The 27,870-nt window shown below is 33.7% G+C and overlaps 1 protein-coding gene across 2 annotated transcripts; it reads right to left on the bottom strand.

Moving 5' to 3' along the window:
- Positions 1-4,455: 4,455 nt before the first annotated feature.
- Positions 4,456-22,930, bottom strand: LOC141675190 (vacuolar protein sorting-associated protein 54, chloroplastic). 2 transcript variants are annotated; one of them, XM_074481902.1, is made up of 19 exons: positions 21,855-22,925; positions 19,945-20,007; positions 19,444-19,523; positions 16,757-16,874; positions 15,648-15,722; positions 14,371-14,527; positions 13,995-14,083; positions 12,952-13,208; positions 10,329-10,500; positions 10,138-10,221; positions 9,665-10,050; positions 9,132-9,285; positions 8,551-8,632; positions 7,308-7,387; positions 7,030-7,195; positions 6,784-6,847; positions 5,814-5,894; positions 5,479-5,715; positions 4,456-4,901 (listed from the first exon to the last, which is right to left on the bottom strand). In XM_074481902.1, exons 1-18 carry the CDS (start codon positions 22,662-22,664, stop codon positions 5,580-5,582), a joined length of 3,054 nt encoding a protein of 1,017 aa, XP_074338003.1. In that variant the 5' UTR covers positions 22,665-22,925; the 3' UTR covers positions 4,456-4,901; positions 5,479-5,579. The 2 variants fall into 2 exon arrangements, with proteins under 2 accessions (XP_074338003.1, XP_074338004.1); XM_074481903.1 differs by lacking the exons at positions 4,456-4,901; positions 5,479-5,715; positions 5,814-5,894; positions 6,784-6,847 and having other exon boundaries at positions 7,057-7,195; positions 7,308-7,380; positions 21,855-22,930.
- Between the last annotated feature and the right edge of the window lie 4,940 nt (positions 22,931-27,870).

Below are 27,870 nucleotides of genomic sequence, written 5' to 3'. Positions count from 1 at the left end.
AACTCCGTGTCTGTCTGTCTGGTGTGTGCTACTGAAATATCAATCTCATCCATTTGGGGGATTGTTGGAAAATGTGGGTATTGAGCCCCACATTGTCAAGTCATTTTAAGTCGTTCTTGAGTGAGTGTCGCTTGGAGTATGTTCTCCTCCGTGAGAGCTTTCCGAGGGACTTTGAAACAGTCAAAATGGTTAAGGGATGAATGAGATACGATCATTCAAAGTAGATCACTTGAAGGTGGAATTGTAGATGTCAAAACTTGTATCCCACATTGAAATGGAAAAGGGGTTTCCATTGCTTTATATAGCACAACACTTTAGTAGTGTTTAAAAGTGTTAGTAAGGTGTTGCTTCATCTCCTTCGTGCGTGTGAGGGGGGGTGCAAATTATGGAATTTCGAGGGGTAATTCGAGGCTTGCGAAGCCTTCGGGCTTGCTCGCGTGTGCAGCGTGCGGACACGAATGTAGCAGAAAATTGGTCCGAATAATCACGGACTAGTTTTGCTAATTTAATTTTCCACTGGGCTTGGGCTCTTAAATAAATATTCATTATTCAGTATTTATTTTATAAATACGAATATGAATTGATTTGACAGTTATAATTCGATTCAATTACGAATAATAATTGACTCTCGAATTAAATTTAATTAACGCGTTTAATTAAATAAGAGAAGTAGTGCACACGTTTCTCTAAGCCTATATATTTTCGCTATTGGGTTTAGGGTTTACTCACTCAGAATACACAGTCGTCCTCCTAAACACCAACCCTACCTCTCTCTCTCGGTGATAGTTTCGTAACCGTTCAAACTCGCTGAAGGTGCTCGTTATCCGTAACGCCGCCGCTGCCTCGTTTTATCCTGGGAGGCTATCGACTCGCACATACGTTGAGATGCGAAATAAATTTAAGGAGACAGTTTCAACTGGACTAGAGGATCTCCCTTTGTTTATATCCTTTCTTTCTCTGTTATTTCGTTTACTCACGCACATACTTATTTGATTTATATGTATTAATCGCAGATTGTATTCACAACTAGAAACCTCCTATTTTATACTACCCATCCACCCCGCTTTCATTTTACCCCCACCCCAACCCCTATCCAATCCCACTTCCACCACATGTTTAATGGTTTTATATATTATGATCTGCCCCCCCCCCCATTTTATCGCAATATTCAAAATCCCACCCACCAACACCCAGATTCAGACCACATGTAACCCTCATCTCATCATTTCTGGCGACTTACATCTCCCTCCCCTCTTCTTTTCCGATTTTCTCATCATTTTTCATCTCTAATATAAATCCACAACAAATAAGATTAACAAAATCATGTTAATTAACATACAAAACTCTAATTATCATATCTTAATGGTTTATAACCAACCACCAGAGCGGTGTTTTCCTCTATCATTCCAAGAAAAGTAAGTTTGGTATATTTATGCGTTGCGTGTAATATTTGTTAATTTCAGTAAGACAACGTAGTAATTTCTGTAATATAAATTATTGATTCATATTATACAAATTTGTGATTTATATAATATATAATAGTGTTTGAAGGTTAAATCTGGTAATCTGCGAATATAATTAGATTTATAAAATGAAGATAACTGAAGATCGCCTAGAAGAAAGAAGAAGTCGTCATAATTTATGAAAGCGATGAAGATTGAAAAGAATTGAAAAGTTTAGTATTTGGTGATGGTGACCGACGGAATTAGATCGGAGATGATGGCGGGGTAGTTTGGAGATGGTGGGGTTGAATGACTAGTTGTAATGGAAGATGAAGATGGTGATCAAAGATAATGTGTGTGTTTGTGTTGACGAGATGTATTGCTGCTGTGTATATATATCAAGGTATGTATTTTTTTAATATGTAATTTGGACTGATGTAATGGGCTGGGCCGTTCTAATTTAAATGAATTTGGCTAATTTCTAATTTTTATTATAAAACTGTTTCTATTTGATTAAAACCCTATATATTATATTCTTTTACTAATTAATTATACACAACAAAGTCGAGTTCTTGATCTCCCCCAAGATGGACAAGATCTCAACCAATGTATATCTTAGTATATTCTGTCATGTCCTAATAAAATGGAACCATTAGCCAAATTAATGTTGATGAAATTTATACAAAATTTAACACTTAGAGTTTATGGATGATAATGATATATACAAAAAGAATTAGCCAAAGATCTAAGTAAATGTTCGAAGACAATCTCTTAGAAAGAGAATAATTATTTGGACTTGTAGTATGCGCACCCAAAATTGTGAAAAAAGGCGCGCTATGGAATGTCGAGGAGATAGCTCTTGGAGTCTTGCTGTTGGGTCTCCTTCGATGAGGCCACATGTCTTGGGATGACACAAAAATTATATAATCCAGTAATCTCCGGTACAAATCGTTAAAAAGGTATTCCCATTTTGTTCTTCTTATATTGATTTTTGGTACTGTTCACGGTAAGCGATTGACTATTAATTTACGTCTAATCTATAATATCAAATATAGTCATGAGTGATCTCGTTGGATTCGTATTTATCAGTACTTTAATATAGTAAAATTTTTATATTTAATACTAATACGAATTTAAAGATGTTAATAATCAAAAGTCTGCATTGACAAACGTGTACAACACAAATATGAAACGTTTTTAGGGACGAAGGGAATACATTATAATGGTTGAGTATCCAACAGTACCATCTTCGATACATATCGTTAAAAGGTATGCGATATTTGTCCAGCACTTCTCATTATTATCAATTCAACTTCTGGGTTTATGTATTAAGTACCATTGACTGCTGAATCAGTATTATTTATACAATTGAACTTCTGAATACCAATTAAAGATTCTTTTAAAAACCCTAATCATCGATTAAATTATTTCCTTGCTCTGTGTTCACTCCTAAAAACGGCGCCTTACATTTTGCAAGTTAATTTACTCATTAGGAAAATAACATCCATATGATATCCTTGTGCAAAGGTTGCAACATTGCAGTTTGCATTAAAAAAACTTTTCCCAGTGCAATGATATTTCATTATTTTGAGGGAAAATAAATTTTTTCGTCACCCAATTTATTGTATGTTTAGAAACTTACCACTCAATTATAAATTTTTTTGTTTTTCACTAATGTGAGTTCGGATTTTTTTTAGCCACAAACGTTAGGTTCAGATTTGATTATTAGTATTTTGTCAATTTTCTATAACATTATTAAAATATAGTGATAACTAGTACAAAAAGTGTCATATGTGTCTTATAAGAAAGCTTATATGTGTCTGAGTTTGCTAGATACATATATCAGATGTATATACATTGTAAACAGACGCATAAATCAGTTCATATATGTCTGTTACTTTTTAGATGAGGTACTAAGCTCAAAACCAAAATTATTAGGAAGAGCCATCGCAATCCGTACGAAAATTATTGGGAAATAAAAAAATAAGAAATTCAATATAATCAAATTAGCAAACTGATCATAAAGTATTTATAAAAAATTAAAAATTTACATATCAATATTTTACCAAACGGCACTTTCAAAAACCCAATAAAATCACCAATCACAACTCTTTCATGCAAATCTTACCGACCCAAAATCAAAACTACTCATTCATTCTAATAGAATCATGAAACAAGTATATATATAAATACAAAAATATAATAATGTTGTAATAATGTGAATTTGGTATTAAATCAAATAACTCTCACAAGATATTTATCTTACAAATATAGTTTTATAACTTATTTTTAAGATTTTTTTTTGTATATAAAAATTTAAACATTAAATTATTATTTAGAAGAAAAAAAATTAAAAATAATTCATGAAACAACATCTTTTAGGAGCCTTAAAATGCTTGTCAAACTCTCATCACTAAGATAAACGTCTTGTGCAATTATGGTGTACCATATATAAAGATATAGATATATATCAAATCATTAAAATATTACAGACTACCACTATATTTTAATAATGCTACCAAAATTTGACATAATGCTAATAATCAAATTTGAACCTAACGTTAGTGACTAAAAACAAATACGAACCTAATATTAGTGAGTAAAAGAAAAAAAAATAGTTGAACGTAAATTTTTAAAAACACGATAAGTTGGGTGACGAAAAAATCCATTTCCCCTTATTTTGATGCTGATTGTATGTTCAACAAAAAATATGTCCCTTCTGAATTCGGATCTTCATCATGCTCTGTAGTGTGATTTGAGCTAATTAATGAATGCAACGTTTACTTCAATTAATTCTATTTGTAATATCTACCAGAGGAATTAACATTAACCTGAACAACTGTTTAACATTAACCTGCACAATTGTATGGCGTGTGTGTAGAGATGTTGACACTTTAGGTTAAAGGTAGAAAAACACCAAATTAAAAAGATGAAATGATCTCTCCCTTTACACTCAGCAGAATTTTTAAAACACAAGGTCAGAGAGACCATTCGTCGAAGTTTACAACAAACAGATAGAAAGCTAGATTTCACCTTCTCAGGTATTCAGCTGCTGCAACATCCATGCAAGTACATTTTCAGTAAACCCTACCACACCCAAAAAAACGAAACAAGACCATGGGAACCTTATCATATAAGCCTACTCTAAACATTGTTTCATAACTCATCAAGAATCGGGTCCTTATCCGTCAAAAACAGCATAAAATACTTTCTATATCAAATAAAATACATTTTTGTAAAAATAAAGATTGTTACAATTTAACTCTATATGGAAATGATTTGAGCCTCCTTGAAAAAAAGAACAGAAGGTAAACTTGGAAAATCACCATACTTGTTCTTTCTGAAACAAATGATACAATATTCCCAGCTATACCACAATTACAATCATGGGAACAATATTTGGAAGGCCGGACAACTACCAATGGCGTGTCTTGAGAAACTGCTATTAAAACAGAACACCTGAAATAGTGTGATCTTGTTAGAATCTCATAGTTATAAGTTGTTATGCAACACTTGGTCAACTATGTTACCGCAGAAAATATAAGAGACCAAAGGACTGAGCAGATTTTTTTTGCAACGTCATCCTTAAGAATTAAAAGTAATATGTAGAAAACTAATGAATCCTATAACAAGGGCAACACTGATCAGTAGTCAAAGAAACAACAATAAGTACATCACTGAGATGGTGTCATAGGTTTCCTACAAACAATATTATTACTGATATTTACCTAGTCTAGCGGTCACATATATTACTTGGAGGTTTATCTGTTAAGTTACGTCCTGCAAATCTTATGCAAGTCCTTAACAAGAAATAATGGCTATAATTAGGAATCAAGAGAACATGTTTCTGGAAATATAACAAACACCTGTTTTTTTGGATAAAAGTATAAATTTCTCGGTCCTCCCATTTTTTGTTTAAATTTTCCCCTTCACTTATAAAATTGTTCTGCTCATACAACATGTAATTAACAGGAAACAAGAATACGTAGAAGTAAACAATCATACACAAGACACTAAACAGTTAATAGCCCCGTACCTGCACTACAGCTGAAAAGCAGCTTCTCTTATACCATCATAGTTCAGTGAAAACTGGTCGTTGAGAAATAAAATCAATTTACAACTATACATCAACTTTTATCAACTATCTCCGCCACCAAATTTTTGTACAATAAAATCATCGAGCTTCCCCCTATTGGGAATTTCAGAATTATTCAAATCATCCGAAGGCAGTGATCTAATGCATCCAAGAATGTGTTGGAGGTCACAATACAGCCTGGCACATAAAACAGCAAGGAGGAAACATGACTAACAAAGATAATCACAACTTCAAACAAAGTGGCATAATACAAATATTTATAACAGATTGTGTACCGATTTTTCGCTTGCGGTGTGCTAATCTCTAATAGAGAACATGCATCTGAAATGTGTGTGTGGAAGATTACCACCACTTGCCTGCAAATTGGAACACCGTAGGCCATTTTAAAGCAGCAAGATTGGGAAAAAAACTCAGAAAAGTTCATAATGCTCAAAGCACCACCTGCTATGAGTGCCCCCCCCCCCAATGAACACCAACACTTTCTTAAATTTTTAATCAAACACTATCACGTACCCTTTCCATAGGCAAGTGAAGTTACATACAGTAACAGTAATGTAAATCAACTTGCTATATAAAAAACAATGATGTATCCGAAAATATTTAGTATTTCTTAAAACAGCACGAAGTAAATATGATAGATTTAAAACTATTGATTACGGAACTATCTACTGAAGTGGGTATATTGTTTACTAAATACTACTAAGACTATTAGCAGTGAGAAACTAGTCAAACTACCATCTCTATGTCTACGCATAGGATGTCACATGAAATACCTAAAGGCAGGCTCCAGCTGTTACCTTACTGTGGTTATATTTATCAATACTTATATCAGCTGCACGTATAAAAATTATAATAATTTAATATAGACATACACAAATACACATGCTGGTCACATGTTACCAGAGTATTTTCTCCACCATTGTTGCACTATAAAGTGATGTTCTTTGTAGAAATTTTGAGAAGGTAAATTTGTCCCTTAAATATGTATGTGGATAGCAATACAAAGTTTTAGCAAGTCTGCAGAAGCGAGGCCAATACAGGGTCTGCAGTTATTTAATATTAACATAGCTTCTGTACTTTGCCAACATATAGCTAGTTTGACCAAGTCAAATATCAAAATGAGCAAGGACTTTTCAACAAGTAAATTCAACTTGAGACACTAACCTTTATTTTATTTGTGAAGAACTTTTTTTAGAAAGGCGGTCACCATGAATTATAAGTTATGATGTGCATTTGCAGCCTTACCTGAATATTGCTTGAACATCAGCCTCGTGCAAGTTTCGCGATAAGACACGTTGAAGATAGCCAACTTCCTGCAAATGGCCCTCAAATACATGAAATACAGAAGAATAAACAACAGAAGCAGTAATTGTTTGAGACAATTTCCAAGAAAATAATAAAGCTACAACCCAAATAAGCTAAGACTCTACCACCTGACACAAATTGTTGATAAAATGCATGAAAACACGCCACGTAAAGTAATTATAACACTTGCCTTTGTAATAGACCGAGCAAAAATACTTGGCTGTGAATCAGTATCTTCAGTTCTGTTCCAACTCTCAACAATTTGTGGTAAGCTACGGAGATGAAACAGCAACCTTTCTCTCATAATTTGAACAAGCTTTGTATGAATTTCATCTCGATGAACCTTATAATCCTATTAAGCAGAGATGTAAGATTAACGAGAGAAGAAAAACCCCAAGTAATGTGCAACTTTTGGGCCAATACATCAATTTTCTTTATAGAGAGTAATAACTGCTCCAACTTACTTGAGCTACACGATCGATTTCTGCCATTAGCAAGGGCTGCCGTGTTTCGGGCACTTTGGAGAAGAGAATCTTCCTGATTTCTTGAATATTCACAACAATAAGTCAAAAAGATCTAATCAGAATTAATGCACTACTTAATGGTTTAAAGTGAAGCCAAACTAGAAAATTTACCCAGTACAGTAAAACTTCGATAAATGAATACCCATGAACCGGAAAATTATATTCATTTATCGAGGTTAAAAATATACCATCACTATTATGTCAAGACCGAAAAATATTATTTACTTTATGAGGTTAATCGTTTATCGAACATTCATTAATTGATTTATCCTGTAGTCCAAAAAAACTGCTAAATTTACAACTTTGACGGAAACTTGAAATAAAAAAGGCCCGGGATAATGACATAGTGAGTAGAATGTAAACCATACATCTTCAGATATACATATATCTGACAGAGTAACTTTCTTTCATTAATCATCCTCCAGCTGCAATTAAATGCTAATAGAATAGTTAATTGAAATGCACAAATTCCGAAAAGGAGTACTTAAATAGCCAAAAGTATTGAAGTAGTGCATTCTGCATACTTTCGTCTACACTTCACCTACTGATAAATCATAAAAGCAAATAGTTTGGTCTTTGGACCACTACTCGCTCAGCATTTGAATTTTACTAAGCTACATATATTCTAATCACCTAAATTTTTATATGTTGTCATCAAACCTTTTTTCATGTTTTCTTTTTAAGAAAAAATATAAGTAGAGAAGTGTGATTAATATAACACACCTAGTAATTTCCAGTATCCGGTGTCCCTTGTTAATATTGAATTGCAAAAGATTATGTGTCTTATGAAACAACGAACATGCTTGTGATACTCTTACGGGCTCTTAGTCTTCAGTCAAGTATCCTATGAAATATTTTAATCTCCTAATTTCCAACAGCAACTTCTATTTTAAATGTTGAAAACCACTAAAAAATAGCACGTGCAGCTCTTACGCTGGTCATGGAAATCCACATATAAACATATAGAGAAACATGCATAGGTACGACATACTATATACACATGCAAAAGTGAATATCTGCCTATCAAAAGAAATTAGTGAAATTAATAAAGTAATAACAGCATTAACGTTCACACTTCACTAGCAAATGCCACAATAACTAATGAAGCATAACATAGTCTGATTTGCACAATAATACTTGGACAAACAATAAGGTAACTAGTGGTATTTAATTCATCACCTACCAGGTATAATGGCATAAGTAAAGCTTATAACCTGACTCGCTAGAGCCAAGTGCTTGGAAGTGATAGACTTCAGACCAGATACCTGCAGTAGGAAGAACATCCAATCTATTTACGTAGAGCTTTAATTTTGATTAATAACCATACAATACAAATTAGTGATACTTCGCAGGTTCAAAGCAAAAGATTACCTGATTGAAGATTCAGTATATCATTTTATTATTTTCACATACATAATAATCAGTTTATAGACAAGACATTAGACACCTCTAACAGACTCGGTCGTCCATATTTCTAACATATTATTAATCTGGTTCCTGAAAATTTGATCAATCAATGATTGCTGAATCACGGACCTCGTGAAATCAATAAAACTGCAGTATAAGTTGATTTACATACTAAAGAAAGGCAAACCGACCAACACCATTCAATAAATATCCAGTGGATGAGACACTAAAAAAATCATCTTATAAACATATGTCATCAGTGGGCTAAATGACTAGCATATTGTTTCAATTTATTTTAATAGTACAAAGTACACTGCAGTCATACAGAAGGGCGAATTACTGTCTTATGTAGAATACCTGCATGGCCCCAGCACCAAGAACAAGCTGGCAAGTCTTTGTGTTAAAGAACTTCAAGAGCTCAACAACACGCTGCACAATTTCGGCAGAAAGCGCTGGCAAAGAATCATTCATATCAATGTACTCTGACAACATCTTCAGCAAGACTAAGCCGCTGAAAAGTAAAAATGAACAATCATTTTATCTTAAACCAGCAAACAAAGTGGTTACATATAAAGAAATGAAGGCTCTTCGAGACAGAACTCTAACCATAAACTATAAATATATCACATTGAATACATTTTTAAACAGCATACATGACAGGATTATGACGGAACAGATATGAATAACAATATTTCGATTTATAGGGAAGCTGCAAAATTAACTGCTGGGACTAGAATATTCGTTGATGACAACAATTAGATGTTTCAAAAGTATTTAGGTTGCTATCAAACAAGTCATTATGCATAAATGACGATAGTATTAATGATGAACAAACAAGGAAGATTTGAGGTGAATTTATGTGGGGGGGGAAAGTAGCTGAGAGAACTTACCAGTTTACCATGTGATATCCTACACCTCTAAAGGTAAGCGTTCGATCCTTTTTACTAGCACTGTTAGTTGGAGCTGACAAAGTACTATCAACTGGCCTAGTTGAGGAGGAAGCATTTACTGGTGCCGTAATATCTGGAGATACTTCAGTAGAGTTAGTACGGTGGATGGGTTGTACAGAATTTGTTACTTGGCCATCTGCTATCAATGAGATATTGCTTGACACAGTTTCATTTTCGCTTCTTGCAATACTATGTGAAGCATCATCTAAATCATCACCATCAACAGACTCCTCAAAATACAAAGAATTAGTGATGGCCTGAAAATCATCAGCAACATCTACCTCCGCCCATGTCTCCTGGTCAAGTACTGCTCTTATTTTAGCCATCTACAGGCAACCAGGATATTGTTAATCAACTAGCTATATGAGTTTACCTTCCTACAAGAATTAAACACCATTAGGAAAAACACTAACTCTAGATTCATGCTGAAAATCCACAAAGGCTTTGGCCTGTGATTGCAGAGCTCCACGAATGCTATAACCCAGCCTTCCACCAATCTGTTATGTTGCATAACATGAATTATAACCGCAAATGTAGACCAAGTAAAACTTTACGGGATTTTGTAAGAAAGAAACATAAAAAAACTGCAACAAACAAAATATACCTTCTCTGTTGCAGTTATAAATTCCTGAGAGATATTGTGCATGCTTAAAAACTCTTGCAACCTCAACTTTGGATGAAGAACTGCACGAACACCGAGGAGCTTCGCCCATCTTCCATGTGCCGCATCACAAGCAGCAAAGACAGCTTCTGTGTTTTCTCTCAAGACATCAGCCCTGTGGAAATATACAATTTTATACATGATGGTGAGTTATTAAACTCATGGAATCCATATCATGAAAATAGATATCCAAGCACATAAAGGTGCATCATACTTTTGACTTGTATACTTTAAAATATAGTTAAGTTCAAAAAATATACAAGCAAAAATATAGTTACAGGCTTGATCATAAATTTACTTTCAAGCAGCTCATCCCATGTAACCAGGCAAAGCTAATAAACATTCTTATTTTGTACAGTTGTTGCTAAAATAAATATAGAAACTATGCAACAGTGTCATTTTATTGGCCATTTAGATTATCATTTCAGACTCCATATGGGCCAAGAATCGGATTGAGTACTCCACTCCTCAACCTTAATTTTCATGTGTTGAGGTCCAAACGGACTAATATTAGGGAAATGCAACCCTTTAGAGGTAAATTATTATAATTTAGAGACAACACCAACCATTCCAAGTGTTATGTTTCAAATCAGTCTAAGGCTTCAATTTAATGACAATTTTAACAGAACATATTACCTAGACAATTGTCCTTATAGATCATAGTGTGTTGGGAGAGATTTGCTAGATATAATTTCTCTAGTTCACATTATTTTTGATTAATGAATGTACAACATCATTTTCTTACTTTACATCTATATATTTTACAAACATTTATTCCAGCTACCCGGATCTGCAAAAGGTAATTATTAACATTCCAAACCAATAAAATTAGAAAAAAATGCAAAAGCCTGCAAAATAGGGGGGGGGGCTAGAAAAAGAATAAACTCAAAAATTAAGACTTTAACAAACTTTTCATACAAAATGTCATACACTTAGGATGTGCAAAAGGTCTTTTATATTCAAAAATGAACCAAACTAACAAAAAAACCGATCTTTGATTTTCCTGAACCAAAGCAAACAAATTATATTTTAAACTGAACCGGCCAAAAACAATTTAGTTAATCCCAAACCTTCCCAATCTTGTAGACCTGCTCGGAATCCTCTGAAAATCACTTCTAAAATAAGAGATACAAGATTCATGTGAAAAATAAGATCCTCGTAATTTCTTTCCAAAAGAGAATTAGACAATTAATTTCAATAAATTAGGCAACAAATGCTTGGAAGATATCAAAATACCTAAAAAAAACTATGTTTGTGCGGAAAAATTAAAGAGGTAATTTCATATTAATTGCTTCTTAGATATAAGAAGAGCAATTAAACAGATGATTCTATATAAGGAAAGTGATGACTTGTAACGGGAAACAAAGAGGAAGGAGCATCACATGCTGATAAGATTAAGAATGCAAAGATGACTGTTGTATATTAGTCCAAGAACTATAGAGAGCTGAATGGATCTAAAGTTCATAGAGGAGGGACCAAAGATGAAAAAGTCAGTGCAATAAAGTGACAAATATTACCAAAAAGTCTTAAAGTGTATGACATATATAAGTGTATTGAAATGAATTATATTAATAAAAAAAATTGGTCGGTTCAGCTGTATAAAAGGAAAATGAATTACTTGTAAAAGATCACAAAGAGAAAGAAGGTATCATATACTGATAAGAATGCAAAAATGACTATGTGTTGTTTATTAATCCAGAATTTTAGAGAATTGAATAGATCTAAAGTTTACAAAAGAGAGCAAAGATTGAGGATGAAAAGATCGGTGTAATAAAGTGATAAATACTGACATGTCTTCAGGTGTATGACCTATATAAGGGTATTAACACTTAACATGAATAAAATATAGTTTGGACGGTTCGGTTCAACTGAACCCGTTTACAAAATAAACCAAAACGATTTTATTTTAGTTTTCTTAACAAAAACCAACCAGCTCACTTCATTTTTAAGCTTCAATTTGGCTAACCCATATATAAACTGCTATACTTTGTCCAGGTAGTAAGTGAAATCTACCAACACCAATTAAAATCAATTTGGTTATACTAGTATAATTATGATTATGATAATAATAATAATAATTATTATTATTATAATATATAAGTTAAAATTTAATATAAGCAGTTATGGGCATTTTATAAAGTATCACTTAGTTAGGATTTTAAATTAAAATTTTAATTTAGGATACATATAGTTGTAATACTTGCCAAGCTACTTTAGATTTAGATTTCTATATAAGTATGGTAATCCCCACGTTATTTAAAACTAATGTAACTGATTACTAAATAATGATACTTTCTTTCTATTAATGTGTTTCCATCAATTATCTTCTTTCCCTTACATCGTTGTAAAACATTAAAGTACTTGATTGATTCAGTTACCTTTACACTTCAAAAAAAAAGAGGGGAATGTCTAAACTGGCTACGCCTGACTTATCCAGCCTAATAATTTGTGACATCGCAGCAGTTATTTAGAATCAAATCAACATCCCAGATATACAGTGCAGATGAGTAGATGACATATTGACAACATTTACAGAGAATATATCCATGTATTGAGAATATGTTACCGGAAATTTCTTGACACATTTGATGGAGAAGTTGCATCGTTTACTCTCCCCTGGTATGAAGGAGGCACTGCACCTCTTCTTTGCAGAGGATATGGGAGAAACGATGAAACTTGAGCATTAGTCTCTTGAGATGCTTCGGCATTTACTGCACCAACAGCAATTGCAGCAGCTACCGAGTCAGCAGCATAGTGACCATCGAGATTGCACATGATCCATTCAATGGCTTTTTTTACTTCAGCCGCCTGCACCAAGTGTGCCTGCATTCACTAAAAGAAAGAAATCCTGTTACTTGATTCCCGAAAACTATATATATGGTGAACTGGAGGTGCAAATTTAGCTTTTGTATTTGACCAAATCATGCATACTGGTATTAATTAGGCAATACCAGTAATAATATATCAGCATCACCAAAAGGAAGAAATTAATCTGTGAGAAGCAGTACTGCAAGTTGCAAACCTAACAAAAAGAAAGTAAAAGGAACATATGGGAGTCTAAATGCTGCATATAGTTTCAATGCTTTCCCGGTTCCGTCACTGAAGCACAGATCATCTTGTACTTTCTCCAGTCTATGTTGGAGGAAGGCTTTGGTTACCCCTATATATAGAAATACTTGGATACAATTACTTCTATGGGATAGATTTACAAATAAAGAAACCCCAGACTGACTTTAACTCTACCAGTACCATTCTAGAGTCACTCCTGAGGCTATAAAAAACTTACATGTCTAACGTAAAATTTGGACCAGGAAAATTCCAAGCAAATTAGTCGTAATTTATCACTTGGGACTACCGTTAAAAAAACAAGATTCGTAAATCACACCTTTTTCATTCTTCCACATATTATCCTAGTTAGTGATCAGTAATCAATTAATCACATTCATCATAAAGTTTTAAGGAAATTGGTGTAGTTCAGAATCTACAACCACTTCCACCGCATTATATAAACCCATGCAAGTATTTACCAAACATATCTGACACATGTAAAACACAATATCATGAAAAAACAGAAACTTGGAATATAAGCAACGTAAAGGTAGACATTACCCATACAACCCGGAATATAGTCCTCAATAGCTGAACAAAGTTGTCCGATGACAGGGTTTTAAGCTTACTTACAAGTGACGAGCCTCCACCTAAGCCAAATTAATATCCAAACAATAAGCAATCAAACAAAACATTTTATACCATACTAGATAATAATCCATCTCAAAATATTCTTCCCCAGTCTTAAAAATGAGTGAAAGAACAAATGGATGACCCAAAAGAATGTCCAAGATAGTCATAATGAGAGATGTGCACCAAAAGTCAGATTAATGAGCGAGTGGAATTGGTTTAGTGTGCATGCAAATTTTGACAAGAACACCTTTTGAGACAGGAGGACGTGTATATACAGCTAAAAAAAGTATTTACGCTAACTCACTATCTGAATCCACAACTCTTTCTCCTTGAGTGAAATCTGAGTCTGATGGTCTCGAAACAAGAACCGGAAGAAGTTCTGAAACTACCATCTTAATTGCAGATTTCATCTCAACTGTAAGTGTATCACGGTATAATCTCAAAACAGTTGGGAGCTTTGCCTGCAACAAGTCGTTGTATATAGTTAATTTTATAACTTGAGCACCTAGATTTACTGAAACGAGCTACGAGCTAAAACAGATGCTTTTATAAGATTTTACAAAGAGGAGAAACCAATTTAGCAAGCAGAGTAAGCAATTACAGAACCACTTTCTGGTATCAGGAGGACTGGTAAAATGGAAAATAATTACCAATTGGTCCTTTATCAATCATAAAGTCCATTTCCAGACACTGTCCATTTACTATTTGTTTTAAAAATATCATAGATTAGCAGGTCAGTTAACAACTCAGCTGCTCAAAGAACATATATCATTTTAAGTAATAATGAAAGGATTGAAATAGAAGCTACGCTTTAGTATTGAAATAACAAACAGCAAATTTGCATTAAGCTCTCCATAGAAAAGGTTGCAGGACAGCAAGTCAATAACTAAGCCATGTATAATATAAACACGCCACGAAAACGCTATTGAGAAGAGACTTGAAAGTAAAAAACTAACAAGGGCTTACACATACTGCATGTCAGTGGTTATCAGCCACTCCGTATTTTTCTTTTATATTGACCAATTTTCAAGTATTTTTCTACTTAAAGGAGTGTTACAACATCTTTACATGCAGTAAATGGCTAAGAACGGGGAAGGGTCTTACATAAGCAGTTCTCGTAACTTATAATTTGCAGATCATCTTTCCAATTCATTATCATATATCATCCAAATTTGAAGAGTCACATACTTATGCTTGTATAGGCGTTTGTTCAAATAGAAATAAAGCTTAAAATGAAAACTAGAAACTAATCTACACCTTTAGATCAATCTAATCTAATGCCCCCCCCTACAGGCAGCACACAAAATTAAACTACACCGTGCCACAGAGAATCTCGGCTTTTCCCCTCCGTTCTTAATTTAATTTTTCCCGTCAAACGGTAAGTTTTTTTAAAAATCCGATTTCACTGTATTTTTGTCCATCTCCCAATGAATGATTTGCATACCATATCTCCTATATTTCAACGTGATTTAGAATTTTTTATTTTAATTTCTAATTTTTATTATAAGAATATTTATAGTGGAATAACACTCTGCCTATATATAACCATATAACACGCAGGAGCACGAGATATATACTCACAGTTCGAAGCAAACCAATAATAAGTGGAAGTAGCTGATCTCGAATATTAGATGTTTCTTCTTCATCAATTTTAACCTGCATCATATCAGTTCTATTTATTAGTACACAGTTGCACCTGTAAAGCTGTTAAGATACTGCACATTAACCTAAAGATTTATATCAACTATCGATTTCAGCTAGCAAGATAACATTCCGTGTATTGTTCATTGAGATGTATTATATAGCCATAGTTGTTTATTTAGCAGCTTCTTGAATGAAGGTAATCACAAATATAAAAAATATTTTCTCAACAGCTTGGTAAGCTTTTCTTCAGTTGTATAGTTAAGAACTAAAACCACCGATTTAACCAAGATGAGAAGATAACAGAGTTCGGAATAAAAAAACTGTTTCAGCGTCTGATAAACTGAAAATTTGACAACTATGGTTGAAATTAAAATTTACTATTTCATAAACCATAGATGAAACAAGCATAGATGAAAAAACCATATGTAAAAGAGCAAGTGTAAGAGCAAACAAAAGCCAGCAGTCTTAAAAAAGGATAAGATCATTTAATGCCAATAACTATAGTTTTGTGTCCGTTCGCCTTCCTTTTACGAAATTTAGTGGTGATTTGATGTTAAGATAATATCTTAGAGGTAGAAGAAATATTTTACTTAAAAGTTACTATATGTTTGGATAGTTCATTAGTAACATATAACTTGTACTATATAAAAGAAAATTAAGAAAGAAAATACTAGAAGTTACATTAAGAAAGGATAAGATCCATTTTCATGAAGCCAATAGCAAATTGCAAACAAGTACCTATTTCTTACTTCTCAAAATTTGAACTTAAAAGTAACTGCAGATTTTTACACAAAAAGACCCATTACTTCTAAAGCCTGGCTTCCTTGCGTGCATAACGGTAACAGATAACTTCACCGAAAAATTCATATAAAATTAATACAACTGAATAATCCCTCCACCCTTCTTCCTTGTAACAGAAATTTACGCACTCAACTTCTCAAGAAAACTTGGTCTACGAAACCACAAAAAGTCTATATAATGAAAGAACACAGCAGATAAATAAATTTCAAAGTACTGTATAATAAATTAAATATCACTGGGCTTACATCATCATCTATCCCATTTGTGAGTGATGTTGCCTTTGCTTTTGATTGTACTAATATTATCGCATCTGTATCTCCAGTATCTTGTATGGATGTCCGCATAAATTCTGCTGAAAGAATGCTACAAGAATGAATTTGATAAGTCACGTGATCACTCAGACAAACAACACATGTCTACGGAGTAGTGAACTTCTACATACACATGTTACTATTGATTAAAAGGATTCATGAATATGAATATCTGATCAAACTATAAACATGAATTTGTTTATTATTTCTTTAACTGAACACACTTTGCCTTTGACAAGGCCTGAACCTTTAACATCTCATTAAGGGGGCAAGGGAGATACTGCTAGAGCAAGAGCGACACACACACATATTAAAGTACGCATACAGTAACTTTATCTGTATAAAAGGTTGCAAGATAATAATGACTAATGAACAATAACATCTTTGCATGGGACTGCTAAAAGCCAGGTGAAAACAGTTTCTAACAAAAGTTTTTGAAGTTGAACTAAACCAGGACACATGAAGTTGACAGATGGAGACTATGCTACATGCTCATTAGACGTAGATTTTTCAATCCAAAGACAAAGGGGCCTTGTGCATATAACTAATAATTATGCAATTGCATGAAAAGAATTTTTTGTCAATTCATAAAACATTAAGATTCTCAGTAGACCTACACAAATACCAGAGGTCCTACAAGTGTTGTGCAGATAACATAAACAGTGTCGTGCAGACAGCATAAATGGAAGAATCATATTTCAAAATGTTAAATACGTGTTGCTATTAATTTCCAGTACACGCTGGTTTATTACTTGGACTTGACTATAAATCTGATAATGGCTTTTAGTGGTGTTTGTTAGGACCTGTCTAGGCCCGCTCTTTGGATATATATATAAAAAGAAACGAATTTTTTTATTGACGCACACACAACTAGGTGGTATTCGAGAGACCACCCACTCTCCACAAACACACATAAGTCAATCTTATTTCTTCCTTCCTCAAACATATAAATGGCTTCCCTATTTATAACCCCAATCTCAACTCACAATCCCTAAATTAAAGCTAAAATATTATTATTCCCACCAAATCCTCCCTTTGAAATCCATAACTGATGCACACACTAATTATTCAGATTCGTAACTGACTTAATATTTATTCTATTTATTATGTTTCCTAACATTACCCACCGCCCAAACTTGAACCTTGTCCTCAAGGTTCAAATGAGAAAATTGTCTCATTCTTTCTTTTTCCTTTTCTTTCTAATCCAGAACCCCTGCCTCTCCGCCAATAATTTTCTAAATTCCTCCCAGTTACAAGAAGGCCGTTGATATTCCCCGCAATAGTCCAAGAACAAAAGATCATTTCTCAAGTATACTACAGCCGACCATACCTTCTTAGTTGGTGTTGAGAGGTTTACTAATTCAAAATAGCTGTCAAAATAACTTTCAGCCTTCAACGACCCACCTTCAAGTTTTAAGCCTTCGAATATTTCAAGTCTTTGTGATAAAGAGTACATGGATGAGCTTGGAGGCGATGAGACATCAAACAAACAAGTCTCTTGTTCTTTGTTGTTGCCACTATTAGAATTTAATGGAGTCTGCCCTAAAACCTCCAATACTGGTGGTTGCTGATGAGACCTTTCATCTTTTTGAAGTTTTCCAAAATCAATTTTTTGAAAATCTGATTTAAGTTCTCTATCATTCGCTTTTACTCCCTTCAGCTTCTCCTCAGTTTCGTGGACCGACTTCTGGGCCTGTTCCAAGCCTTGCGAATCCTCACGAGCAGACGAAAATGGTCCAGTAGTCTTGCGACTATAGTTGTCCATTTTTGCAAGTATAGCAACCATACCTTCTTTGAGGAAAGAAATGTCATTTTGAAACTTTTCAATATCCAACTTCAAAAATTTTGCTTGCATCTTTACAAAAAAAAAAAAAAAAAAAAAAAAAAAAATTCCCTGGAAGTCGTCGATTCGATTTTCAACTTGTTTTGCACTTGTCGTTGCCCCAAGAACAGAGGTGCTCTGATACCACTGTTAGGACCTGTCTAGGCCCGCTCTTTGGATATATATATAAAAAGAAACGAATTCTTTTATTGACGCACACACAACTAGGTGGTATTCGAGAGACCACCCACTCTCCACAAACACACATAAGTCAATCTTATTTCTTCCTTCCTCAAACATATAAATGGCTTCCCTATTTATAACCCCAATCTCAACTCACAATCCCTAAATTAAAGCTAAAATATTATTATTCCCACCAAATCCTCCCTTTGAAATCCATAACTGATGCACACACTAATTATTCAGATTCGTAACTGACTTAATATTTATTCTATTTATTATGTTTCCTAACAGTGTTACACAGTGGTAGTTAGCCAAATATTATGATGTTCACCTTCTAAAATAGGTTGTTAAATTGTTTTAACCATTATTGGGATTTGGGAACCTGTAACAACCACTACTATTTTACCGGGGTATTTTATTTCTTATTCTTTGCTGCAATAGTCCACCACTCCACGGTTAACAGATAAATCGGTAGGGGCCTGGAAGTGCCTTCATACATTTACTATTTCAGATTATATTTTAAGGCTGAAAGCACATCTTAATACGTAACACACTTAACATAATGATGAAAGAAAATAAAAAAAATATAAATTATGAGAACTACGAGTTAAGTAACCTGTTTATAGAATCTATTGCACCATTCACATGATCCCCAAGGTGACGGAAACAGTGAAGACCGGTCAGCTCATCCCCATCCTACAAACATGATAGGAGACAAATATAAGATAAAAGGGGATTGTAATACAATAGAAAAATCTACAATCTCAGATGTATTAGATATATAGTCACGTAGGTAGACCCTTCTATTTTGATATTAAGTAGTTTTCTCTCCTGCTCACTTTGGTTACCACAGTTTCATTTGTTATGGGAAGGTAATTAAGAGCTTCATTTGTTTATGAGGGAGGGGGGGCAGAGAGAGTTAAACATCATGGCTACTGCCAACTGCCTTAAACATAAATAATAAAAGAAAACAACATTAGAGCAAACATAGTCATAAACATTATGAATACTAATCTCATGATTCCCTAAAAGTAGACCAGTCTGTAGTATGAACTAGTCAAAAAGTAGAATCACTGGAAACATAAGAATAGAGAAAAGATCCTTGATTATAAAATACCAGTAATTGCTGCAAATCATCAGTGATGTCTAAAGCTCCAGCACAATCTGCTGATGCAACAAGCTGCAAACAAATCAAATTTACAAGCACTTGAATACCTTAATATGCTCAAAATCAACAAAATTACTTTTAACCAACATTAGCAATTACATCAAAAAAATTACTTTCTTCACTAATAATCAGATAGCAAATATACTTCGTCATCAGTAAGACGTACTATCATCGTAATTCACAGTAAGACGTACTACTGTCATAGCAAATATACGCCCTAATGATAGTCTAAATTTTGCAGCAGAATGCAGATATATTTCATATGACGACATATTTAGAGCATGTATCAATGAATTTCTCACACCAAAAAGATTTGGAAATTTCATTTACAAAATTAGTCAACAGATATAGAACAGTATGTGACCAAGCTTAACTTGCATGAACAAATAACTCATAGCAACATCAACTATGTCAATAAGCAAGGCGTTAGGTTTGTGAATACACCTCTTTCTTAGTAACAAAAGTTGAGTTTGAGTCCCAGTGGGGACAAATGTCAAATGTGTGTGTGAGTATTAACAATTTAGTAATTGACCTTTACCAAAAAGAAAACATTACCTCTGTCACTAAAAAAGAAAGAGGGCAATTTGAATTGACTCCACTTATTCAAAAAAACTTCTTTAAAAAAGATAAAATTTTAATCAAACAATAAGAGAAGGAATGACTACTAATATATACATGCACTATTAAACAGCATAGACGTGCAAATATTTAAAGTTTCTAAAACTCTAAACTACATACTTGTGAGACTTCAGATAAACTCTATTAGGATAGCTTTTAGATTATTAGTTGCAGGATGATGACTGTAAATGATGAGGGGGGATATCAATAGGTAAATCCCTCTTACCTTCCAAGTGATTTGGCAATCAAGGAAAAAAGGTGAAAGAAAGCCTTCATTAAAATCAGCATCTCATATTTCTAACTTTTTTTTAAAGCGCTCATATTTCTTACTAAACCAAAGACTTCATATTTCTTCCTAAAACAAAGACTTACTACCACACTACCTACATCATTGCTGAATTTTTAGACTTATTTGTTACTGTAGCATGATTCAATATTTTTAAGACGAAAGGTCTAAATATGCATCCAAAAAAATATATAAGCAAATTTTACTTGAAAAATAAGTAATCACCAAGGGATATAATGGTCAACTTTTAACCGACGACATATTAACACACACACACAAACAAACACACACAAACAAACACACACACACAAACAAACACACACACACACATATACATTTATACATATATATAGATATATATATATATATTGCAATGTGGTTTGCTTCAACATAGACCTCCATCATGCATACTTTAAGTGTATTTTTGTGTATTATCTTTCAGATTTCGAAGAGTTATCATATTTACTGTAAAATTCTCAGCTTGCTTTTTTGATTTTGGAAGGATTACTTGCGCCTTCCGATAGATTTCATTCATATGTAAAAGAAAATGTAAGAACTTCTATCAGATCTGACATGGGCCATATGACTTGTGCTATTAAAATTTGAAGTACAGAAATAACTAGCAGATGCAACTATATCAATAGTCCTTACTTCAACTCAAAGCAGTATCGTTGCCAAACATCACTATCAAGTTTATTATGCTTCACTTGGTAAACGTTTTCCTACCCAGTCAACAAAAATATGCATAAACTCCCTAATGACTCCCAGTATATTGTAACCAACATTGCAAATTACTAAATTTCCAACTACAATTAAATTATACTTACAAGAAACAGCTCACCAGCTTAAATGTTAAGCATACATTAGACAGTCTAAACCAAATCCATCAACTTAATTTCCCAAATTTCTAGCTACTGCTTACACTTAAATTAGCCAACAAGAATGAGGATCTCACCAATTTAAGAGCGGACAATGCGTGATTGACATTCAATATAAGCCTCAATTTCTGTTGCAAAACCAACAAATTACTCCTAGTCGAATTACGCTCCTGAATTTGCCTTGCAGAATCAACCAAATCTGATTCCAATATCCTAATAGTTTCTTTCAACTCTCTAATCCTACTACAACCTTCGACAATCCTCACATTCAACCCTTCCAACTGCTCTTGAGCTTCGAAAAACGAATTAGACCGTAACGAAATCTCCTTCACCAAATGCAACTCAACAACATCTAAATACTGTGACAATTTCTCCTGCAACACCAAATTCTCATTAGCAGTAGAAAACGGACAAGCAGCACGAAACGTTCCCCCATCTTCCAACTCAAAATCCTCCTTAAAATACAATGCAGGCACTTCTCGTAAACACGCAACCAACGCCTCACCTTGACCTCCACCTAATTGATCAAATTCAACACTACTTTCCCTAATTCTATGCGATTGAATGTCATTAAACCGATTAAACTGCTCGAAAACCGACAACAAATACGCCTCGAACTGCGATTTACTAATCTCCGAGCCAGCTTTCGACACATTAATCGATGCAAATTCGACAGAGGAAGGCGACCACCAGCTTGTCCACGTGGCATCGGAGTTAGATTGAGGATTGTTGAGGATCGCCGAGAGGCTTTGCGTATCGGAGAGCGTTTTCGATAGCGAGTTGGATGAACTGAGCCTTTGAGAGAAGGATGAAGATGAATTTCTTGGGGAGTTTTTGATTTGGTCGACTGAGAACCTTCCCGATGATTGGGAAGGTTGTGAATCCATCTCTCTCTATGATCTGTGTATCATCAATATGTATGTGAAATGTATGAATACGAGAGAGAGAGAGGGGAGAGAGATGAAAAAGATTGAGAGAGAGATGAAAAAGATTGAGAGAGAGATTGGAAGAGAGATTGGGAGAGAGAGGAGAGGAGGGAGAGATGAATGTGTGTGTGAGTGCGAGGAATGTTGTTATGGTGTGGTGTGTGATTTGGATCTGGGTATTGTATTGGATTTCTCTGGTAGTAGTAGTAGTGGGGAGGAGAAAGGAGATTAAAGATGGTTAATGCTTTGGGAACCAATTGGACCGGATGGGTTCACTTGAACCGGAAAACTCAAGTGAGACAAATTTCTTTGTAAATCATTTTTTTCATAATATTAGTTGTCATATTTAATTTCGGTTCACTCTTAGTATTTAATTTTTGGCCATTTGTCTTCGATTTAGTCAAATTGACCCCATTTAAGAGAATTTGACAGAAATATTGTCTTTTAAATTTTTATTTGCAAATTTACGTTCTTTTTAAAACATTTGCATTTATACAATTTTTTTAATTAAAATTATAAACTTTCACAATTACGCTTCTTTCTCTTTCATACTCTTATCCCTATCTTTGCTCTAATCAGCCTTCTCTTTCATCCCCATCTTGTCGTTGCTAATTTTCATCTCTCGTCGTCGTGTGCGTACAAGTAATTCTCGTATGAAATAATCAACCTCATTTATCTTAATTTAATTTGTTGTTTTTAGAGTGTATAACAATATTGTTATAGACAACATATAAACTCTAAATTTCATTATTAGCTCTATAAATGTAACTCTTATATCTAATAATCAACCTAGATCTCGATTATAGCTATTGTGTTTATTATGCATATCTGCAATGTTATATCAACACATTCAATTTCTAGAGTTTCAATTTTAGTTGTGATGTTATATTATTGTATTTTTATTATATGTTTACGTCAATATGTATGTATGTTAATAGATATCTTTGATTTTTATTAATTTTATATAATTTTTAAGTAATTTTGATTTCATATGTTTGATTTTTTTTTCACAATTAACAAGTTTGTTATGATTTTTTATAATGAATGATATATTGTAAATCTTAATAGTTGTCTGTACATATGTTGTGGTATGTACAAGATTGTAATCTGGTTCGCGTTCTCCTTCAGTTGCCTTTATCTCTATATCCAAATATAAATCCAAAGTGGACTGAAGAAAATGAAAGTGAAAAACACAGTTACCAATTACATCAAGAAGAAATAAATTGGCATTTAAAGATGATTTTTTCCACCTCACGATGTACATTTTATTGACATAATATATGTTGCTCCAAAATGGATATTTACAAGTTGGTGGGTAGTTTATTTGTTATATTTTTTGTTAGCTTATAGTTAAATTTGCATTAATAATTGAAGCTGGGAGTACAATTGCCAATGACCCTGCTACGGGAGAGGCAAGTATATCACATTCATGTAATAGTGCTTTGCAAGAAGCATAAGAGTTTGAGACTGGTGCACATGACAGTAACCCAGTTAAATCTCCTCCAATTCAACTGGAGGTTCCCACCACAAGTGGAGGACAACACCCAGTCATAAACACAGAGCAATTTGTGAGTCAAACTGTGATTCTTGTTACAGGTGGTTCTGTTACACTGTCACATTCTCACTCAACAAATCAACCTTCAACTTCTTAACCTCAACAACCACTCTTCATTTCACAATGGCTGCAGACAACTGACTCTCAACCTATACATGTAGATGATCTTCTTATTGAGCATATTTCTAGACTAACCAACATTTCATAACATCTACTTACTTCAGATATGAGCAACCAGTACTATCAAGCCATTCTGCAAACATACAATGAAGAAGTTGAATAGTAGAAGGAGAAAATTATTAATGAAGCTGAGCAAGATGGAAATATAGATGTTTGGTTGTCTAAGGATTTTACTTCGGAGATGGATCAGGTCTTGGCTAGGTTTAGAGATGAATATGTCACCATTCTGGGAAGTAATGCCAAGGCCTTGACTCCATAAGATGTCTATGATGCAGTCACTGAAGTTTACACAGCTCAACTCAAGGTTTTTCACCTATTGGTAAAACTCTAGAACTAAAGTTGGCTGGTCATGAAGACAAAGTAAGAAAGACGGTGAGAGAGAAGACGGATGAGATCATACCTTCTCAAGTCAAGATCACTTCAAAATTTCAACATTTTGTTGATCAAATGGCAAGATTTGATCTGACTTCTGTGGAAAAAGATGTCAAAAATCTCAGACAGTCTTTCATTGCTCTCCATGAAGTGGTTCAACAACAAATAAAAAGTTCAAATGACACAAAGCTCAAGTTGAACCAGCTTCACCAAAGCAAATATGAGCCTTCTACACTGTTCATTGAGGGTATTAAACAAGTTGTAGAAGAAACTTTTGGATCTTCAGTAGCTTCAAGCTCTCAACCACTTACTTCCACATCTACAAATCTCCAAATTCAAGCTCTTCAAAGTCAAGTCTCAACTCTGCAATCCTACTATGACAACCTCACAGCTCAAGTGCATGCTCTCACTACACTAGTGCAGAGTCAACAGAAAGACATTCAAGCATTGGTGGACTCCCACAAACACTTACAAATACAGAATTATGTGGCTTTGGGAGCCATCATGGGCAAGCTCAACATTCCATTGCATGTACTTCCTGAGTCCGTGATGCCATAATTACCAACTCCCCTACTCATGCCTGTTCCCAAGATTAAGGGGGAGATTGAAGCTAGGATTCAACGATCTAAGGATGCTAGTAAATCTAAATCTAAGGAGCCTGTTACATCAATTCAACATGGCCAAAGTTCTTCACAAACTCAAAAATTTCCAAATATAGGAAAAGACAGACTCATCAAGGCAGCAGAAGGATCAAAACAAGATCAAGAATTTAGTGAACTTCTTGTAGTTCTAAGGATGTCTCTTCAAAACAACTACATAAAATTTAAAAGAGCTTTGGACAAGACTATCAACTCCATCAGGGCAGTGGTTGTGAATGTTAAAAACTACTTGCAGAAGAGAATTGTTGTCAATATTAATGATGGTGGTGTGGGTAGATGCCTTCAAGTGTTCCTTTCAAATCTCAGAACTCTAAGGGCATCTAAGCTAGATGTAGTGATTGACAAAATACATGTGGTCATCACAGAGGACACCCAGTTAATTCTACATGCAAAAAAATGGAGACCTCAATAAGTAAAGTTCATTCGAGGACTCACTCGAGAACTCAGAGATCTCGATAAGTCAAGATCATACTCGAGAACTCAGAGATCTCGACAAGTCAATTTCACAATTCAAGAACTCAGAGACTTCGATAAGTTATAACAACTATAGAGTAATAAGAGATCTCGATAAGCCATTATACTTATCGAGATGTCGAGTTCTCTATATACCAAACTGGAGATCTCGAGGTAAAACTCAAAGTACAAAGTGCAGACCAGTTAAACATCCAAGATTATCAATCAACAAACAAATCAATCACTGATTTGAAAAGTCTACAAAAGTAGCTTGAAGAGTACAAGATCAAATGCCAAGATTAACTGATAAAGTAAAGTCACAGACATGCACAATTTGTAAAGATACACTAAGCCAGAAATATTAAGTTTTAGTTAATTTAAACTAGGATTTAGTACATGCTATTGCATGCTATGTAAAACAGTGGTTACTGTTCTATAAAGTAAACACTGGATGCTTTATTTCAATTGTAACAAATAGATCTGAAAATCTTGTAACTCTCAAGAGAGAAACTGAGTTCTTAACATATCAAGAACCCAGAAATTTGTAGCAAAATACTAGCTTGATTTTTATATAAAATTAAGTGAGTTTTGAAAGATAGAGTGTTCATGTGCATGTCTTATTATTCATGTTAAAGCATATTATCTCTACAAGACAAATTACTTTGTTTACCATTCATAACAGTTCAAAAAGCCGTTAAAATTGTTTAAAACACGTTCACCCCCCATTCATTACCCAACAATAAGCATCTTGATTCACTATTGTGTTGTGTCAATTTAAGAAAACAAGTGTGAGTTATAACGTTCCAGCATAATAATGTAGAGTATGAAAGGACTATATGAGAAATTCATGTCTGATTCCATATACAATAAATATGTTTGTTAAAAATAGTTTTCTCGGTGATACACACCTTCTTTCAAATAATTATTTTATTGACTTATTAGCCTGCAAATACCTTTATGGTAAATCCAACACCCAGGCTTGGGTTACGGTATTGCATAACAATTTCAACTGGAAGAATATATGACATTCACCGGAGCCACCGTATAAAATGATCAGTCGTATAACGGAAATATGTAACCTTTTCTGCTAGTTGAAGGAAGACTCTCATACATCCAGTTGTCACTCTTACCGCATTCGGGCATATTATGTATGGCCCATACATCCAGGCTTTCCACATACTTCACATGTTTACATGTGCCACATCAGTAGTCGCTCCAGTACACAAAGTACTAAAATCTACCCCTCCTTGTCCTTTGAAGAATCTTATTATAAAAATGGAACTCGAATTATGTCGAAGTTTCTCAAGCGTTTTGCTTGTTGATTAAAACAACTCATCTCATATATGTATATAGGTACTTCCAAGAATTTTCGGAGGAAGTACTAGGATAATTTGAGTTGACTGTTGTCAACGGATAAATAAATAAGGGGGAGTTTCTTTTGAAACTATAATCAAACTATTTAAAATATGTCGAGATAATATTTTTGATGATCCGAAAGGATTAAAATGATTTTCTGAAACTCAGAAAATATTTTAAAATAGGTTTTATGAATTTTAAATCATATTAAATTATTTAATAAATATTTAATAATTAAATATTAATTATTAAATAATTAAACCTCGAATAATTATATTTTTAAAAGAATATTTGAAATAATATTCCTTAACTAATTTATGTTTAAATAACTAAAGTAATCTTTAATAAATATAAATAATTGAGTTTGAAATTAATAACTATTGGAGAATACTTCTTCTATTAAAATGAATATCCGAAATGATATTCATTGTTCGAGTAGTTAAATATATTTGAGGGAATACGATCTTTGGAAATTGCTTTAAATCAAATTCGGGGTATTTAATACTTCGCAAGTGGATATTGAGTCCCTTGGAATAAAATAAGTACAGACTTTTGATCGTCCAAAATATCACCGATATGGTTCCCGGGTTTT

The sequence above is a fragment of the Apium graveolens genome, chromosome 7 (assembly GCF_009905375.1).
Source record: "Apium graveolens cultivar Ventura chromosome 7, ASM990537v1, whole genome shotgun sequence".
Taxonomy (NCBI): domain Eukaryota; kingdom Viridiplantae; phylum Streptophyta; class Magnoliopsida; order Apiales; family Apiaceae; genus Apium; species Apium graveolens.
This window is presented reverse-complemented; position numbering and strand designations above follow the sequence as displayed.

Coding starts and splice junctions, on each gene's coding strand:
- LOC141675190 (XM_074481902.1), bottom strand. CDS start 22,664: ATGGATTCACAACCTTCCCAATCATCGGGAAGGTTCTCAGTCGACCAA. Junction 10,501..12,951: donor AATGTGTCAAGAAATTTCCG/GTAACATATTCT, acceptor ATATTTCCACAG/GGCTGATGTCTTGAGAGAAA. Junction 8,633..9,131: donor TTGGTGCTGGGGCCATGCAG/GTATTCTACATA, acceptor TTCCTACTGCAG/GTATCTGGTCTGAAGTCTAT.